The following is an 18,121-nucleotide window of genomic DNA, read 5'->3' as shown; positions in this document are numbered from 1 at the left end:
TAGTCATAAATTGAAACTATCCCAAATATTAAGTTTAACAAGAATAACTCAATTACAGTTGGCATTCAATATTATTATTATTATTTTTTTTAGTTTCAAGTGTACAGCATAGTGGTTAGATAATCATAAACTTTACAAAGTGATCCCCCGATATTTCAAGTATCCACCTGACACCATAGAGTTATTACAATATTACCTACTATGTTCCTTATGTTATAACTTACATCCCTGTGCCTGTTTTGTAACTACCAATTTGTACGGTTTAATCCAGCGGTTCTCAACCTGTGGGTCGCGACCCCTTTGGGGGTCGAACAACCCTTTCACAGGGGTCGCCTAAGATCATCGGAAAACACATATATAATTATATATTGTTTTTGTGATTAATCACTATGCTTTAATTATGTTCAATTTGCAACAATGAAAATATATCCTGCATATCAGATATTTACATTACGATTCATAACAGTAGCAAAATTACAGTTATGAAGTAGCAACAAAAATAATTTTATGGTTGGGGGTCACCACAACATGAGGAACTGTATTAAAGGGTCGCGGCATTAGGAAGGTAGAGAACCACTGGCTTAATCCCTTCATCTTTTCCACCCAGCCTCCAAGAACCCACCTCTCTGTTAATCAACAGTCCATTCTCTGTGTCTATGAGTCTGTTTCTAATAAAAATTTCTTTAAAAGAATCACTCAGTCAACAATTTTCCTAAACTTTTGGATTAATTCTCCATTAGATCCCTTTGGTATGTTTGGTATGAAGGCTGATGTACCAAAACATAAAACTGCATTTGCCTGGGCATTAGTGATGCCATCTGACTGGCAATGTGACTGGGCCTATATCGTTGGACTTTGGGATATAAAGAGGGATTGCATGAATCACTTCACTATCAGAAATAAAATCAGAGGATCTTTGGACTTTGGGGTAAATAGAGGGATTACATGAATCACTTCACTATCAGAAATAAAATCAGAGGACTCTGATATACTCTTTCTCTCCTACTTTTTGGGAGGCAACCTAATTTTTGGAGGCCTTGTTTCGACAAGTTGAAAAAATAAATAAATAAAGCCTGTGGATCTGTTATGTTTGCATCACCATCACTACCAATTCACACCAACACTCCTCCTTGCCTACCTATGCTATAGAGTGTATTAGTGTTGGGGCGGGGTCTTGTTGATCCTCTAAATATCATCCTTGGGAAGACAGTATCTGATTAGAGCTGTGCATTTAACAATCAATCCAAAGGAGGGATTTTGCAGTTAAAGGAAAATCTAGTAAATCTCAAAGAATAAAATTTCTTTCAGGAAGAACTCTAGATGTCAAGTCAAGAAATCACACTCAAAATTGTGCCTCTGTGACTCATGTCACTGTGACCCTAATGATCAGTACAACCCAGCAACACCAAGCCCTTGCTTCCTCAAACATGCCAAGCTCATTTGTGCCTAAAGACCTATGGTTTAATGAAGAACATAAACTGATGAACAAAAATAGAGTCAGAGTCATAGAAGCATCAAACAGACCATCCAACCTATGAGGGAAGGCGGAGGCTGGTGGGGGGCGGGAGGGTAAGATATCAACCAAAGGACTTGTATGCATGCATCATTAGCATAACCAATGGACACAGACAGTAGGGGGGTGAGGGCATGTGCTGGTGGGGGGGGAGTAGGATGGGAGCGGCTGGGGAGAAGTCAATGGGGGAAAAAGGAGACTTACGTAATACTTTAAACAATAAAGAATTTAAATTAAAAAAAAGACCTACTGTTTAGCCATACGTTTTGCCCAAGAATGCTCTTCCCCCAGACCATTCTATGGCTGGCTCCTGTCTTTCATTGATATCTCAATCCCCAAAGTTGCCTTCTCAGTAAGGCCTTCCCTGACACTCCCTCTTCAGTACTCGACCCCTTAAAACAACTCCCTACGACCTTAAGCTATTATTTCACATAGGCACTTAACACTAAATGAAACTGTTTTGTTTACTAATTAATTGTTCATTTCCTTATCAGGAATGTAAGATTTCTAACTTTAAGGTTCTTAGCCATCTTGTTCACGGATGCCCCCTGACATCCTATGAGAGAGAGTGTTTGGCCAAAAGAGGGACTCAATACAGAACTTTAAATACCCGAAATATGTAAATTTTGAAGGTCACCTCCTTGTGTCCCTATTTTATGCAGATTCAAATACCACAGGACTCAGATGGGCACTAAAGGTGGAGGGACAGAGAGAAACTAGAGATCACTTGAACTGACCCAAAGGAGGCAGCTGCTCGTCAGCTTGAACTGTTGTTTCTGGGCTGCAGCGCAGATCTAGTGTGGTCAGAACTTCCCATGATTATTGGGATGCCAAACGGATGGGATGATATCATTTTTTTAGTCTTCCAATTTTAATTGTTAGCAACCAATGTGAAAAAAAATAAAATAGCATGTAGATCACCAGTTTGCAAGCTCTGCTCATACAGATAAGACAATTCAGAAATTAGTTAAGAGACAAGATTAGTTTTGAGGAAAGATACTGGGAAGATTGTACCCTACTGCACTGTTTGTAATGGTGAAAAATGGGAAACAACCTAAATATTGATCACTATGGAAATTCGCAAGTAATTTGTGGCAAAGTTATTTAATTGAATACTATCTAGTTAAAAATTTGAACTCTAGCCATATGTATCAATGTGGATAGATGGCCAAGACACAGAATCGGGTGAAAAGGTTAAGTTTTAGATCAATATACAAAATATAACAGCATTCCTATAAAACTTCAAAAGTCCCAAGTCATTCTCACTATTGTTTATAAATACATAGTAATAGTGAAAGTATACAAAACCTCGATTAGGAAGATGCATATCAAATTTAAGATCGTGGTTGCCTTTCGAAAGGGAAGTAGAATGGCTCCGGGAATAAGTGGCTCCTGCTTTATCGGTCATGTTCCACTTATTTCATTAAAAAACTTAAAACAACAAAACATAACATCCATTCATTATGGAGAGAGGGCACATGAATGTTTACTCTGTTTTTCTTTGTAAAACATTTCAGAATTTGTAAATATGGGCAATCGGGGCCGTCTGTGCTCTGCCTCCCTGGCACTGATATCCTTTCTAGACTCGGCTTCCCATTTCCTCACCAGCAGATGCGGGGGAAGTGTGTGGTGCCCTCCTGCGTCTCTTCAATCAAACGGTCTATGAGTCTAAAACCTCCCCACCCCCATCCCCGCGCGGGAAGGCTGTGAATGAGGCATGATGCCTCCCTTCAGTTAGACTAGTGCCATCCCTCTCAATCCGCAATTCGTTCTCCAGAGGCACGATGTGTAGTGGATTTATCAATCCTTCTGAGTGTTAGATCCCTCTTTTCTGAAGAGTTAGCGAAGTTTAGAGAAAACGTCTGCCTGGTGCCTGAACAGAGTAGGTAATAGAGTCGCATTTAGGTTCTAATGGGGCTCAGCATCACGGTTTTTCACGCTGCCTTCCAAATTCAAGTTGGTTTACCTTGCCAAATTCAGGCAATGTATCGGAAACAAGCCAGGAATGGTTGCTATGGTGACACTCTGGCTCCGCCCCGGGCTTACCAAATAGCATGCTGGGAAATGTAGTTCGTAAAAGAGGACACTCGCCGAGGGGCGGGGCAACTTCCGGAAAGGGTGCCTCCACCGCCACCCTACCTTTCTTTGCTTTTGGGCCACAAAACCCTCAATGAACACCCAGCTATGGGTTCTCCTTCCCACGCCCGCAGAAGGCATGGCTGAAGGCAGGCCAAGTGAAGGAACACGATTCCAAAGAGCGGAGACCCGCGCCGGACCGGTGCCGCCGGAAGAGGCGAGGCTCCGGCTGCGGCACGGAGGCTCCACCCCCTGACGTCACTTCCATAAACAAAGGGCGCAGTGGCGGCGCGGGGTCTGGGATGTGACCCCTGCCGAAGGTGCTGCAGCTGCGGCGGTGGCTTCCGAGGCTTCGGGGTGTTTGCAGGTTGAGGACGAGGACAGATCCCCGCTTTCCTCAGGTATGAAGTGTAAGCAAAGGCACCTCCGCAATGGCCCCCTTTAGGCCCCTCCCACCACCCACTCAGGCCACTGCTGGATTCCGGGCTGTGAAGGGTGGGCTGATGGGGAGGCTAATGGGGCGAAGTCGGGAGGGACGCCTACTGGTCCCGCTTGGAGGCTGTGGGTTCCTGATCCCAAACCAGTGAGTAAACCACGAGCTGTTTATAAAGGCCTTTTCTGAATGGTTCCTCGCTTCTTGGTACACAGGAAGGATTTCAGTGCTCTTGCGACAGAGGTCTTACCTTCCTTAACGGGTACTTTTCGAGCCCCTCAGAACATCTTGGTTTAGACTTCTATTGGTCTATTTGCATTGCTTTGATTCCTAAGTTTTTTTTCTTTTTCGAGTATCACCAAATGTGTACTAGCATTAAATTCAAAGGCCAATGAGTTTATATGTATCATAATTTTATACAGATCTTGCCACTTTGGAGAACTTATATCCCATTGTCTCTATTCAGGTGTGTGTGTGTGTGTGTGTGTGTGTGTGTGTGTGTGTATTGATATCAGAGAGAGGAAGGGAGAGGGGGAGAGAGAAACATCAGTGATGAGAGAGAATCATTCACGGGCTGCCTCCTGCGCCCCCTACTGGGGATCGAGCCTGCAGCCCGGGCGTGTGTCCTGATGGAAATGTGAGCTCCTGCTCATGGGTCAGTGCTCAACCCCTGAGCACACCAGCCGAGCACTATTCAGTCTGTTTGTTTGTTTGTTTTTTTAGAGTTCCATTTCATTTCATTTGTGCTGCATGCTGAAACAACGCCAAAATGGCTGTTCTGTTACTAAAAATGCTTCCTTCAAAGGAAAATTGTTAGGCACGATTTCAGGGGATTTTCACTGAGTATCTGGGATTAGAGACCCGGCATTGGAGCCTTTCCTTTAAAACCTCTCCTTTGGAGGTGTTATAGCTACAGTTATGACTGTCCAGAGTCAGCCTGAGCCAACTGAGCTCAGCGGTTTAAATTCCAGTGCTAGGCGCACCAATTTCAGACAGTGGCAAAACATCTGTTTTTATTATAATGCTGAATTAATTATTTAAGTGACATCAGTGGATCTGAATCTTTCTGAACATCATAACATGATTAAATCCAACTCAACATACAAAAAAAGGCCTAATGTTCCTAAGGCACTTTAGGATCTGGTGAGGTAAATAACCATATACATTTCTTATGACACATGAAGCAATATAATTAAGAATAACGTAATATTATGCATAAAGAAAAAGGAAATGTAGGGGATATTTATAGATGGATGACTTAGGAAAATAAAGCTGGTTAATATATAAAGTAAGGGGAAAGTATTGAATAAACACAAGACCTTACAGTTATACTCTATGGAAGGGCCAGCTATAACTTCATAGTGTAACCTTTTTGATATTAGCAAAACTAAACATATATAGTAAAGTTCCATGTTTCTGTGGCAATTGGTAGAGAAAGTATATTAAAAATAGTTACGGAATAAATTTAATTTTACATAACTTCACTTGGTCAAGGAACTAGAATCAGTATTATCCCTAAGCAGACATTGAGTTTTTGCTTGGTGGTTGAAATAAGGTTTCTAGTTACTAGTTAAAATGCAGATACCCCTGTCAAGTATACATCTGTTTGAATCTAGTTGGTTCTTCTAAGAATATTTATATATACATATTAAATATATTTTTATTGATTTCAGAGAGGAAGGGAGAGGGAGAGAGAGGTAGAAACATCAATGATGAGAGAGAATCATTGATCGGCTGCCTTCTGGTTGGCCTGTACTGGGGATCGAGCCCGAAACCCAAGCATGTGCCCTTGACCAGAATCGAACTTGAGACCCTTCAATCTGCAGGCTGATGCTGTATCCACTGAGCCAAACCAGCTAGGGCTAAGAATATATTTTTGAATGGAGACCTAAAGGCCACTTGAAGCTTGAGTCAGGCTGGGAATATCAAGTGGCTGTTTTGTTTATTTTTTTATGTATTGTTCCCCTTCAGTAATGTAGGTTTTTGGAGGGCAGGGACTTTGCCATTTCCCCAATGCTCAGAATAGTGCCAGGAAACTGGAAGAGAGTTAATATTTATGGGATGAGTGAATAAAGTGGTGCTTAGGGCTTCTGTGTAAAAATACGGTAGATTAAATTTAAGGCACCCTGGTTCTAACTTTCTTTAACAATCTCTGAATTTCTTGATCGTCTTTAGTCTATGAAGTGGGTATCGAACCTTTTTCATTTTGGCATATTACAGCATACATGTGTATAATTTTGCCCTATTTCCTTAGGTCATAAGAAGCTGGCCTTGGTGCAATAAGGAACTTATTGCAATGGAGGAGCGGAAAGTGAAGAGGAGAAGTCCTAAGTCTTTTAGTGCCCACTCTACTCAGGTTGTTAATGCCAAAAAAAATGCCATTCCGGTTAGTAAAAGCACAGGGTTTTCAAATCCTGCATCACAGTCAACTTCACAGCGACCAAAGTTAAAAAGGTGAATATTTTTTCTTTCATATTATCATAGCAAAATGCTATGGAAGTAAATACTAAATCCTTTAATTCTTATAATATTTTTTCTCTTGACTTTTAAACCGTTGAGGCACATATTATATGTGTTTTAGGAAAAAATTATGAAGTTTAAAGTGCATGTATAGAGATTAGACAGTGCAAAATGAATGATGGGTTTGAAGGTCCTTTCTTTTCTCAGATTAAAATAAACAGAGCAAGAAAACTTGTAGAAAAAGTTGGTGAGCTAGCCAGAAATGAGATAAAGGACATATGGGATTTTTTGTTTGTTTGTTTTTTAACTAAGATGAGTGTTTGTGCTTTGGTAGTTTTTATGTTTTAAAAAGTGTGGTTTCATTGTTTTTGTAGAAATGATTTGTATGGATTGTAAAAATTCAAACATAGGAAGAATTCAAAACAGAAATTTAAAGCACTAAAATTTCATCACCTAGAAGTAATCATTACTATTTGGTGAACATCCTTCGTCTTCAGGCTCTAAAGGAAACAGGAATGGTGTTTAAATGTGTTACGTATTACTGTTGTAAATGTGTGAATATTTTGTAGTATTAAATATTTGGAAAGCAAGATAACATTTTTTGAGAGAAAAAAGCATTTCATAATCTCAACTGTTTTTCTAGTTAGGATTAAAGAAACTTACTTCCAATTGCAAGCACCTGGTGGAGAGTCAGTTGAGGAAGTAATGCGTGTAGTACTCTGTGGCCACTGGGTTTCCACAAAAGAAAAGATTCTTGCCTTGATGATGGTCTCTCACTCTGAGGAAACAAAAGGAACATTCCAATAGGAATTAAATGATAAACAACAAGAGTTATGAGGGTTTCATAAATTATCACATTGGAAAGGGGTTTTCCTTCTGGAGGAGTTTGACTTAGAGTCAAATTTTGACTATGGTTTATGGTTGGTGGAAAAAGAAAACTAGGAGACTTTAAAGGCAATTACTCCTCTTCTAAATTCTTACAGCAGTTTATTTATATCTCATGGTCAGTTTCTACCCTGTACTTTTATTTCCTACCTTCCTCGGGAGTGTAGGCTTCCTGAGGACGGGGAAATCTTGATAATCCTTATGTGTCAGACAGTACTTACAATGTGGCTTTGCACCTAGTATGATTTCAACGAGTGATTTTTTTATTGAATTATTTTAATATAAAATGAGACAGTGTAACAGATCAAAAACATTGAAGTGGAAATAAAACAAAGCTACTGAAGGGTTTGAATTAAGGAAATTTATATGATCTGATTTTACTTTTTTTTAAATAAATTTTCAATGTGAAAGAAAAGATAAGCATTTGATATACTAAAACCTTATAGTCAAAAGTAGTTTATCTCAGATTTAAAAAAATATATATTTTTATTGAATTTAGAGAGGAAGGGAGAGGAAGAGAGTGATAGAATCATCAATGATGAGAGAGAATCATTGATTGGCTGCCTCCTGCACGCCGCCCCCCATTGGGGATCAAACCCGCAACCCAGGCATGCGCCCCTGACTGGAATCGAACCTGGGACCCTTCAGTCCGCAGTCCGGCGCTCCATCCACTGAGCCAAACCAGCTTAGGCTATCTCAGATTTTAGTGTGAAGATAGATCTCTTGGGAATCTTTTTACAATGCAGATTCCAAATCAATTAGTCTGGGGTAGGGCCCCAGATAAGCATTTCTAATAAGCTCACAGGTGAAGTTGATGCCAAGGTCCTAAATAATGATATTAAACCTAATATGTACATAGGACACAGATCTTGCTTTGTGACAAGCTGTTACTAACCTACTGTCTGCAGCTTATTTGTTCTAAGTTGATTTCTTGTAAAGAGTATTAGTTTCTTTCTTGCTACCCCCTCTGCCTCACCCACCATCTTCATCTTATCCTTATTGTGGTGAGTGCAGTTGTGGAAAAGATGTCTTCATGCAACATTACAAAGAAACTAATTGAGTACTGACTATGTGTGCATGTCAGGATTATAGTATGTATTGGGGTTCACAGATAATATACAACCCCTTCTTCCTTTTTTGCCTGGTGAACTCCTACTTATTCTTTACGGCTTCACTCACATGTCACCTTTAGGAAGTTTTCCCTGGCTGTCCCTTGGTTGAGTGAACTGCGCTGTCTCTGTTCCCGTATCACGGTGTGTATAGCACCATCACTCAAGTGTTGGAGAGCCTGGTATACGCTAGATACATGTAGTAAGAACTAATCTAGTCTAGGAGTTCTAAAACGGCCTTCCTGAGGAAGTTGCATTTGAACTGAGATAAAGATGGCAGTGAGGAGAAGGATGCTACCGCAGACAGAGGGTTAGCATGTAGTTAGATAAGAGAATAGAATTATAGGAAGCAAACTGGACGTTCTGAATGTCTAGAACATACATAGACAGGAGAGGATAGGGCTTCTTAAGGATATTGGGCTTTATCCAGCAGGCAGTGCAAAGCTACTGAAGGGTTTGAATTAAGTAAATTTATATGATCCAATTTTACTCTTTAAAAAATTGACTTGGCTGGTCTATGGGGAGGCTTCATAAGGGGCTCAGAGACAACACATAGAGACAGGAAGACCAGTTGGGAAGTGTTAGAGGGTTCAATCAAGAGATAGGGTAGTGGCAGTGGAGAGAGAGATTAGAGAGATACCTATGATTATAATCAATAGGACTGCATGACTGCATGTGGGGGCCTTAGGAAGTTGAGGAGTCAAGGTTAATAACAGGCTTTTAGCACTCCATCATATGGTGATTTGTAATTTATCTGACTTCCTTTCTCCTTAGACTGGGCCCTCTTCCGTGCAATGATTGATGTCGTGTGCATCTTTATATATCCAGTATCTGGCATAGTGTCAGCTACGGAGTAGGGACTCCATAACCACTTGTTCAACAACTGATAGTTCAAGAAACAAATAGGGTAAAGTTTAAAAGGGAAAGGTGTATGTTTTACTGAGAAATAAAATATGAAACATGGTCTTGGCTGGTGTGGCTCAGTTGATTGGAGCGTCCTGCGCACCAAAAAGTTGTGGGTTTGATCCATGGTCGGGGTGCATGGGGGAACCGATCTATGTGTCTCTCTCATGTTGATGTTTCTGTCTCTCCCTCCCTCTCTAAGAAACAAATCTATTAAAAATATATGAAACGTAGGATAATAAAAATACTAATTTTCTTTTCAGTTTTTTGTAGTCCAAAGAATGAGCACAATATATAACTGTATTAACCAAACTTTTTATATGCCTTAGTAGTTATGTTTTATACATTTGTTTGAGATTTTTCACAACTTGTCCTTTTAATTTCTAGCTTGGTTTTATTTAATACTGAATTTGTTCTGATTTCTTGTTTTTAAGGGAAAATTTAATTCAGAAATTTTGCTTAACCGAGAACAGTCTGAAAATAACCATCTCTTTTTAAAGACAGGTACACGCAACCAACTTTTAACTGTATCTTATTTGCAGAGCGGTGAAGGAAAAGACAAAACCTCAGGGAGGGGAGGGAAAAGGAGCTCAGTCAACCCCGATTCAGCATTCCTTTCTCACTGACGTCTCAGACGTTCAGGAGATGGAGAAGGGGCTTCTCAGCCTTTTGAATGATTTCCACTCTGGGAAACTTCAGGCCTTTGGTAAGCAATAGATGTTTGTATTTACCACTTTTCAACATGTTTACATCCTATTTTCTGTATGTATTTTGTTATTCCTGTTTACGGTGTCATTTTTTTTGTTTGTTTAAAAAAAGAGTCCAGAGGCATAAAATGCAGTCCTCTTAGATTTCATTTATCAATTAAGTTGTACTACTGTGTATACAATTGAAAATATTGCATTGTGTGCTTCATAACGTTCTACATGCTTCATGAATATTTTCATATATTTTTCTTAAAGGAGGAATACCTAATTGGTTGACAAAGGATTTGTAGTTGAAGTATTTATATGACTCTTAATTTCATCCAGATTATTATAAAATGTTGGATCACTTGATTCAAATGAGAGTTGTCAAATTGGAGATAATTATACCTGAGGGATAGTTTGTTTTGTTGTTTTTTTATCTTTCCTATCTGATTTGTTTAGTGCCCATGGTCATTTCTTAGGTTGTCATTGTTTTTCCAGTCAGAAATTTGACTTACTATGTCCAGAAAATATTCAATCATTAACAAAGCAATTTATAAAAGAAAATGATAATCAATTTCTTTTGCAGCACCTAGAGTTTAAGAGTATTTCCTCCATCTTAATCTTTATTAATGTTTTGGAATGTTCCCCCAGGAAATGAATGTTCCATTGAACAGATGGAACATGTTCGGGGAATGCAGGAGAAATTAGCTCGCTTGAATTTGGAGCTGTATGGGGAGTTAGAGGAACTTCCTGAGGATAAGAGGAAGACGGCTAGTGACTCTAATCTCGATAGGCTTCTTTCTGACGTGAGTATAGTTCTTTCTCTTTATTCTTTTCTTTTTAAAGATTTTTATTGATTTCAGAGAGGAAGGGAGAGGAAAAGAGAGATAGAAACATCAATGAAGAGAGAGAATCATTGATCAGCTGCCTCCTGCACGCCCTACACTGGGGATCAAGCCCACAACCCAGGCATGTGCCCTGACCGGGAATCAAACCGCGACCTCCGGGTTCATAGGTCAACACTTAACCTCTGAGCCACGCCAGCTGGAAACTCTTTATTCTTAATAAATATTTTTATTGAGATAAAATGTACTAATTTAACTATTTTAAAGTATAACATGCAGTGGTTTTTAGTATATTCACAATGTTGTGCAGACATCACCACCAGTTTCAGAACATCTTCATCACTCCAAAAAGAAACCCTATAACTCTCTGTTCTCCCCTTCCCCACCCCCTAGCAACCATGAATCTACTTTCTGTCTCTATGAGTTTGCCTATTCTGGACATCTATCTATAATAATAAAAGCGTAACATGCTAATTAGACTGGACATCCTTCCGGATGACCATCCGGACGAAGTCGGGCTGCGAGGGAAGCCCAGGTCCTGGGTGCCAGAGGGAAGCCGGTACCGGCAGCCAGGGGAAGGAAGGCCTACTCTTGCACGAATTTTGTGCATCGGGCCTCTAGTATATATATAAAAGCCTAAGCGACCTTTACGACCAAATGACCAGAATGACTGGCCGACCAGTTGCTGTGATGCTTACTGACCACCAGGGGGCAGATGCTCAATGCAGGAGCTGCCCCCTAGTGGTCAGTGCGCTCCCACAGCCAACCTCCCAAGGCCAGCCAACCTGCCTGGGGATTCCCCCCCCCCCCCCCCCCCCCCCCCCCCGCTGGCAAACCACCCGCAGTCCCTCTCCTCGCCCCTCCCCCCGTCCGGCAGGCCCCAGGCCGGTGGCCAGCAGGCCCCCAGGTCCCAGCCAGCAGCTGGCATGCCCCGGCCGGCCCAGCTTCTGTCGGGACTGGGCGAGATGGCCCCAATAGGCCCTGATCACTGGCCCGGTCTAGGGACTCCACCCGTGCACGAATTTCGTGCATCGGGCCTTTAATTTCATATAAGTAGAATCATACAACATGTGGCTTTTTGTTGGGATTCTTTCACTTAGTGTAATGTTTTCAGGTTTCATCCATGCTATACTTTACTCTTTTTTTTTTTAAAAAATATATTTTATTGATTTTTTACAGAGAGGAAGGGAGAGGGATAGAGAGTTAGAAACATCGATGAGAGAGAAACATCGATCAGCTGCCTCCTGCACACCCCCTACTGGGTATGTGCCCGCAACCAAGGTACATGCCCTTGACCGGAATTGAACCTGGGACCCTTGTGTCCGCAGGCCGACGCTCTATCCACTGAGCCAAACCGGTTAGGGCATCTTTTTTTAAAGAAACATAATCCAAAGAAACTATGCATATATTCTGAGAATGCTGGCTAACCTTCAAGCAAAATATTACCTTCTGTACATATATGATAATATCTTAAGATGTAGAAGGGTAGTATGTCAAAAAATCCCAACATGATTAATATACATTGCCTTATTTATTCAGGGTAGTTACTTATTTTTAAATATAGAACTACGTTTGGTAATTATGGTAGTTTAACACATTTCCATGTGTACTAACTTGCTAGAGTTGCCATAACAAAGTACTGGGTGGCTTAAACCACAGAAATATATTTTCTCATAGTTCCGGAGGCTAGGAATTGAAGATAAGGTTTTGGCAGGGTGGTTTCTTCTGAGGCCTCTTTCCTTGGCTTGTAGATGGCCACCTTCAAGTTCTCCTTCTCCGCATGGGCACCTGTGTCCACATTTCCTCTGCTTGTCATTTTGGATTAGGGCCCAACCTAATGACCTCATTTTCACTTAATTACCTCTTGAAAGACCCTCTCTCCAAATACTGTCACATTCTAAGGTTGTTGGGTATAGGACTCAAAAATGAATTTTGGGAGGACGTAAGTCAGCCCCATAACACCAACTATGATTCTTACACTGAGAAGTGTGAACTAAATTTGCCTCTTTAAATCTTTTTTTGAACAAAAATAGATAAAAATTGAATTCAATGTACTTTAGTTTCAGAATAGTTTCCTAGTCACCAATGACATTTTGTTGCTTTTCTCTATCTTTTGAATAAGTAAAAGTGAGGGAAATTATATGCCTATACTTTAAAAATTTCATGCTTATACTTTTTATTTCAAGTCTACTATTTTCAGTGTTGCAACTATTTCCTTTTACAAATATAAGCTTAATGTATAATACATTTAGGAGAGTGACTGTGGTATGCTGAAAACAACACTGATTTGAAACCAGAAAGCCTTTGTTTAGTCCAGGGTCTGCATTTGTAACTCTGAGCAATTTAACATTTCTGTAACTCGGATTTTTCCTTGTAGGGATGATTAATTCTACCTCATACTAAAAACTGAATGTCATGTGCAGTCTTATTGTAGTCCATAAAGGTTTTAAAGATTTTGATTATTAAAATGACAACTTTTGTCTTTTAAAAACTATTATTAGAGAAGACTATAATTATGCATGATTTTAAGCATAGTTAGGAAACTCTAATTGTATCATCTGATTTAATTCCCTCCACATATCCTTATTTAACAAATGCTAAAGCTACTTTATAAGTGAATTTCCCAGTCTGGAAATTTTAGTATTTTGCTTTTTCATTTAAAGAAAGCTTACATGAAAAAGAATTTATTTAAAAATGCGTAGTTATGATATTTATTATGTTTATATTATAAGAATTAAAATTAAATGTGTTTCTTTATGTTACAGTTAGAAGAATTGAATTCTTCCATGTATCCTTTGTCTAATGTCAACAGTGAAAAGTCTACAAATTATAATTTCTGGTGAAATCCCAATTATGTAATTTCTGGTGAAATCCCAATCGTGTTTTAGAAAGATGTGATTTTTAGATGTATTAAACAAAGATACCTATTATTTACTAGGGCCATCTCTCTTCCCCTTTGTTTTCCAAGTGGAGTTTTCTAGTTGTTTTGTTTGTTTTTGGTTTGTTCTGCTTTACTTTGTATTGTTTTGTATTTTTAAAAAAAATTAAAAATACTTTTTCATCAAGAGAATTGAGGATTAGGCTAGTTGTCATATAAATTATTTTGAATTTTATATTCTGAGGCTAAATGGCAGTTGGATATCCCGATATACTATGCTTAATCTAATATTATTACATATAATATTGTAAATGCATAACATTGAGAATCAGACATTTAAGGGATACTTCCATAGCTTGTGAAGTGACATTTTCATAATTAAGTGTACAACGTGTATTATAAGATTGCTTAAAGGAAAGCACCAAGGTACATGTAAAATATTCAGGTTTTGACATTTTAATTCAGAGCAACTATTTCAGGAACTTAAAAAAAATTTTTTTTTACAATGTGATAGGCACAATGTGAGGTACATAAGAACAGTAAGAAATGATTCTACCTACAAAATAATTTCATTTGAGAGGTAAGACATCTCCTTTGAACCAAAAATGAGATATTAGAAAGGTTATTATAGAGTCAAGTGATTTAATTTTTGAAATTTGGTTCCACATTTTGGTAATGTAACCTTGGTCAAATTGTTTAACATCTCAGTGTCCTCTGTAATATGTGGTGATTGCTACACATAATAATGTGTATGTGAAATTTTCCAAACCACATTATATATACATAAAATGTATAAATATATATATTTATATATCTATGTAAATTACTCTTATTACTGTAACATATACTGTTATTAATTGCTGAATTTTAGTCTTGAGTCTGATTTTTTCTTGAAAGTCTTCAAATTCTAGGTATAGTTATAATTACTTCACTACATTTAAAAATTGTCTTACCACTTCTAAGCTTCTCAAAAGCACATAGGCACTTTCCCTTTAGACATATTTCTTTTTTTAAAAAATGCCCCTGTCTCTTAGCTCCTGAGTGTAATTTTCAGAAATTTAAAATAATTACTTATTGTAGAATGAAAATCTTAACTCATGAATTCAGACAAAAACTGCATTTGACAGATGCACAAGACGTTCCAACTACTTCTACCAGCTAAAATGAAATGCAGTTGCTTTCTTGTGGTTTGAAGCAAAGCAGCATTATTTACTTTTCCAGCTGAATCCAGCAGCAGAATCATCTCCCACAATAAGGAATTCAAGTAATTAAAGTGCAACTGTAATGATTTTCTCATAACTGCTTGTGGTAAACTTGACTTGCTGTAATTCACCATAACTGGAGGCTAGGCCTTGTGGAAGGCTTAGTCAGGAAACATGATACACAGGTTGTGCTGCTCTGCTTATTATTGTTGCCTTCTGGGTTATACTTGAAATGCATTGTGCTAAATGTTGTTGATAGGGCCGAGGGATTGTCCTTCCTGAGCTCACCAAGCTTACTCCACTGTTGATGTAAGTTGGTGATGCCCAGGCTTTTTGTGGCAGCCCAGCTTCAGTTTACGTCAGACAATCATACACACACTGGTGTGTTTGCCAATGGCCAGTGGTAACAAAATGTGAAATGAGTATTTGTGAAATTTGCTATTTTTAATAAAGTGATTGTTTTAAATTTGTCTCTGTTGTCTGTTTTGAAGAAACCCGCAGTCTTCAATCTGGGAAGATAAGGTTCAATTCTCAAAAGTAAACTGTTCTTATAAAATTTGAGGTTCTGTAACTTCCTTGCGAGTTTTGCACCTTGTGCCCATTTAAATGTGGATGTAATGAAAAGAGCATGGGCTTTAAAGTCAGACCTTGATTTGAATCCCCATTCTGCTCCTTAGCTTTGTGTTCATGAACATTTACTCAGTTTACCTGAGTTTAATGTTTGTTTTTATCGAGAAAAAGAGGTTAATAACCAACTCCCAGAGGTTGTTAGGAGGAAGTAAAAAAGTGTGCACTAAGATGCTGAGCACAGTAGCTGACACCAGTAATGTTCAGCCAACAGCCTCATGACCCTTTTTAAAACAATTTGATTGAAATAACCCATATACATATACCATAACATTTACCATTTTGGGGTGTATAATTCAGTGGTTTTTAGTACATTCAGAGGGTTGTGCACCCACCACTATAATTCATCACCCCAAAAGCCCATTAGCAGTCACCCCCCAGCCTCCAACCCCCCAGCACTTGGTAACCAGTAATCTACTTTCTGTCTCTATGAATTTGCCTGTTCAGGACATCCTCTACAAATGGAGTCATACAATACATGGTCTTTTGTGACTGGATTCTCTTAGTGTAATGTTTTTAGAGTTCGTTCATGTGGTAGCATGTATCAGTACTTCATATCCTTTCACAGCCAAATCATATTCCATAATATAGATATGTCACATTTTGTTTATCAATTCATAGAGCTCAGTTGCCTTCACCATAGATAGACAAGAGACCTCCATGATTCTGCCTCCTTATTTTCAGGCCACAGAAACAAGCACCTAATTGGGGGTGGGGAGAGTGGAACCCATTCAATGACCATTTTTATAAGTGATGGTTTTAGTAATTTTGGGGATTCTGAGTTAAAAGAATTTTGATCAATTTATCAGTCTCTTGAATATCCCTTTTAAAAATGAGGAAATCACTAGAACATCAACTACAATCCAGGAAATGTTTCTGTTGGGTGGAGAGAATAGGGATTTGGGGGGAGAACTGGCACTCTAGGGTCTGACAGAATAAAAGGAAACTGGCATGAGACATGTTTTTCCTGGATGGGTGCTGTGACAGGAGAGCTGAAGCTGTTTCCTGTGGATCAGTGACAGAGCAGCAGATTGGCCTTGTTTACCCATTTGTCCTTCCATCAAGGGACCCCATGTCCCAGCTAACAAAATTTTAGCTTATCTAATAATTTGTATCTGTTTACACAACTTTAACATGTTAAAGGCAACCGGGAAAATAATGAGGTGCCTGGCTTAGAATAAAATGTATAGATGTTGCATATTCCTTATAGATAAATTTTAATTAAAGTGACTTTTAAAAAATACTACCAGAGCACACCAACTTCCAGACATCTTAAACTTGTTCATTTACAAATATTTGATCATACTATTTATATGGTTTTCTAACCTGCTTCTCATATTATGGATCTCTTTCCATGGTTACAACTATTCATCTCCATAGAAAAGAAAAAAACTTGCAGGCTTCACAATAACTATCTAAAGACATTTTGACCAGAATAATTAGAAATCGATTAGGAAGGGTGCGTTTTGGTTTTGGTACCTTCTGTATCATTCTAAAATTGACAATAATAAGTATTAGAATATTCTGAGGATTTACTGAAGATAAGAAACCCCGCCTTTCCCACACGTGGCCTTAAAATTGCTAGCTTTCTTTGGGACCAAGCAAAGGCTGGCTTGGGCATCCAGGTCTCCTCCCGGAGCCCGGCCTCCCGGCTCATCCCTGCTCCTGGGCACTCAGGCCAGGCGTGCCCAGCGGTTATGCGGGTCTCGCTGCAGCCCTGGCCCTGGCGCTGGCCCTGGGGAACTGTGACCTTCCCTCCGGGTGGGAAGGGGGCGGAGCAGGTCGCTCCCCTGTTGTCAGGTCTCTATGGAGACAGCGTGGGGCCATCTTTTCCACCCTCCGCCCCAGGCTGCAGCGGAGGTCTTGCTCCAGATTTTCACTACAAGATCCAAAAGGAGGCAGCCGCTGGGCGCCGTCTCTCGGCCACCTTCCCGAGGTAAAGCCCTTGGCTGTGGCCGCGTCTTCTGCTTGGGGACATCACAGGCACTGCGCCCGGGCTGGGTTAGTTCCCCCTGCAGCCTAGGACGATCCACGCAGCGTTGAGATAACCTTGGAGAACCTTGGAACCCTCCAAGATTGAAGTGGCGCTGGGGGGAAGCTAACCGGTCTCTGAGCAGGGGCAGGTCTGAGTTGCGCTGTGGCAAGTAAGCGCTAACCTCCCCCGCAGCACTCACTGGGGATGGAAATAAAGTCAAGTTATGGGGCCCCGTGGAAAACACTGATTTTCTTAGGACTCCAAAGTGGTTACACCATCAAACTCCCTCCATCTGCCAGTTCTCACCCTCTTGCCTACCATGGAGTCCAAAATGTGGGGGGTGGGGCGGTAGAGAGGGGGTCCCCGCCCCGCCCCCCCATCCCAAATGAATACCCTGGGGAGGTGAGCATTTACTTGTCACAGCCCAATCCTAACCTGGTCCAATGCAGAGATTGTTTTGTTTCTCCTGAGCACTTCAGTCTTTGGAAATATGAGCTGCTCAGATCTCGAGGTCATGGTGGGAGCC

At 39.9% G+C, this 18,121-nt stretch overlaps 1 protein-coding gene across 3 annotated transcripts; it reads left to right on the top strand.

Annotated features, from left to right (window-relative positions):
• Nucleotides 1–3,826: 3,826 nt before the first annotated feature.
• Nucleotides 3,827–15,461, top strand: CCDC28A (coiled-coil domain containing 28A). 3 transcript variants are annotated; one of them, XM_006084417.3, is made up of 6 exons: nucleotides 3,827–3,990; nucleotides 6,277–6,476; nucleotides 9,922–10,085; nucleotides 10,720–10,874; nucleotides 13,679–13,701; nucleotides 14,899–15,461. In XM_006084417.3, exons 2-6 carry the CDS (start codon nucleotides 6,319–6,321, stop codon nucleotides 14,951–14,953), a joined length of 555 nt encoding a protein of 184 aa, XP_006084479.1. In that variant the 5' UTR covers nucleotides 3,827–3,990; nucleotides 6,277–6,318; the 3' UTR covers nucleotides 14,954–15,461. The 3 variants fall into 3 exon arrangements, with proteins under 3 accessions (XP_006084479.1, XP_014307354.1, XP_006084478.1); XM_014451868.2 differs by having other exon boundaries at nucleotides 3,844–3,999; XM_006084416.3 differs by lacking the exon at nucleotides 3,827–3,990 and adding an exon at nucleotides 4,029–4,172.
• The last annotated feature ends 2,660 nt before the right edge of the window (nucleotides 15,462–18,121 follow it).

This window comes from Myotis lucifugus, unplaced genomic scaffold, assembly GCF_000147115.1.
Source record: "Myotis lucifugus unplaced genomic scaffold, Myoluc2.0 scaffold_11, whole genome shotgun sequence".
NCBI classification, from domain to species: domain Eukaryota; kingdom Metazoa; phylum Chordata; class Mammalia; order Chiroptera; family Vespertilionidae; genus Myotis; species Myotis lucifugus.
Note: the sequence above shows the minus strand (reverse complement) of the source record. Positions and strands in the feature narration are given on the sequence as shown.

Bases quoted from the DNA above. Each gene is read 5' to 3' on its own strand.
- CCDC28A (XM_006084417.3), top strand. From the start codon at position 6,319: ATGGAGGAGCGGAAAGTGAAGAGGAGAAGTCCTAAGTCTTTTAGTGCC. The intron at 6,477-9,921 runs GTGAATATTTTT...TCTTATTTGCAG, and splicing joins CAGCGACCAAAGTTAAAAAG to AGCGGTGAAGGAAAAGACAA. The intron at 10,086-10,719 runs GTAAGCAATAGA...ATGTTCCCCCAG, and splicing joins TGGGAAACTTCAGGCCTTTG to GAAATGAATGTTCCATTGAA.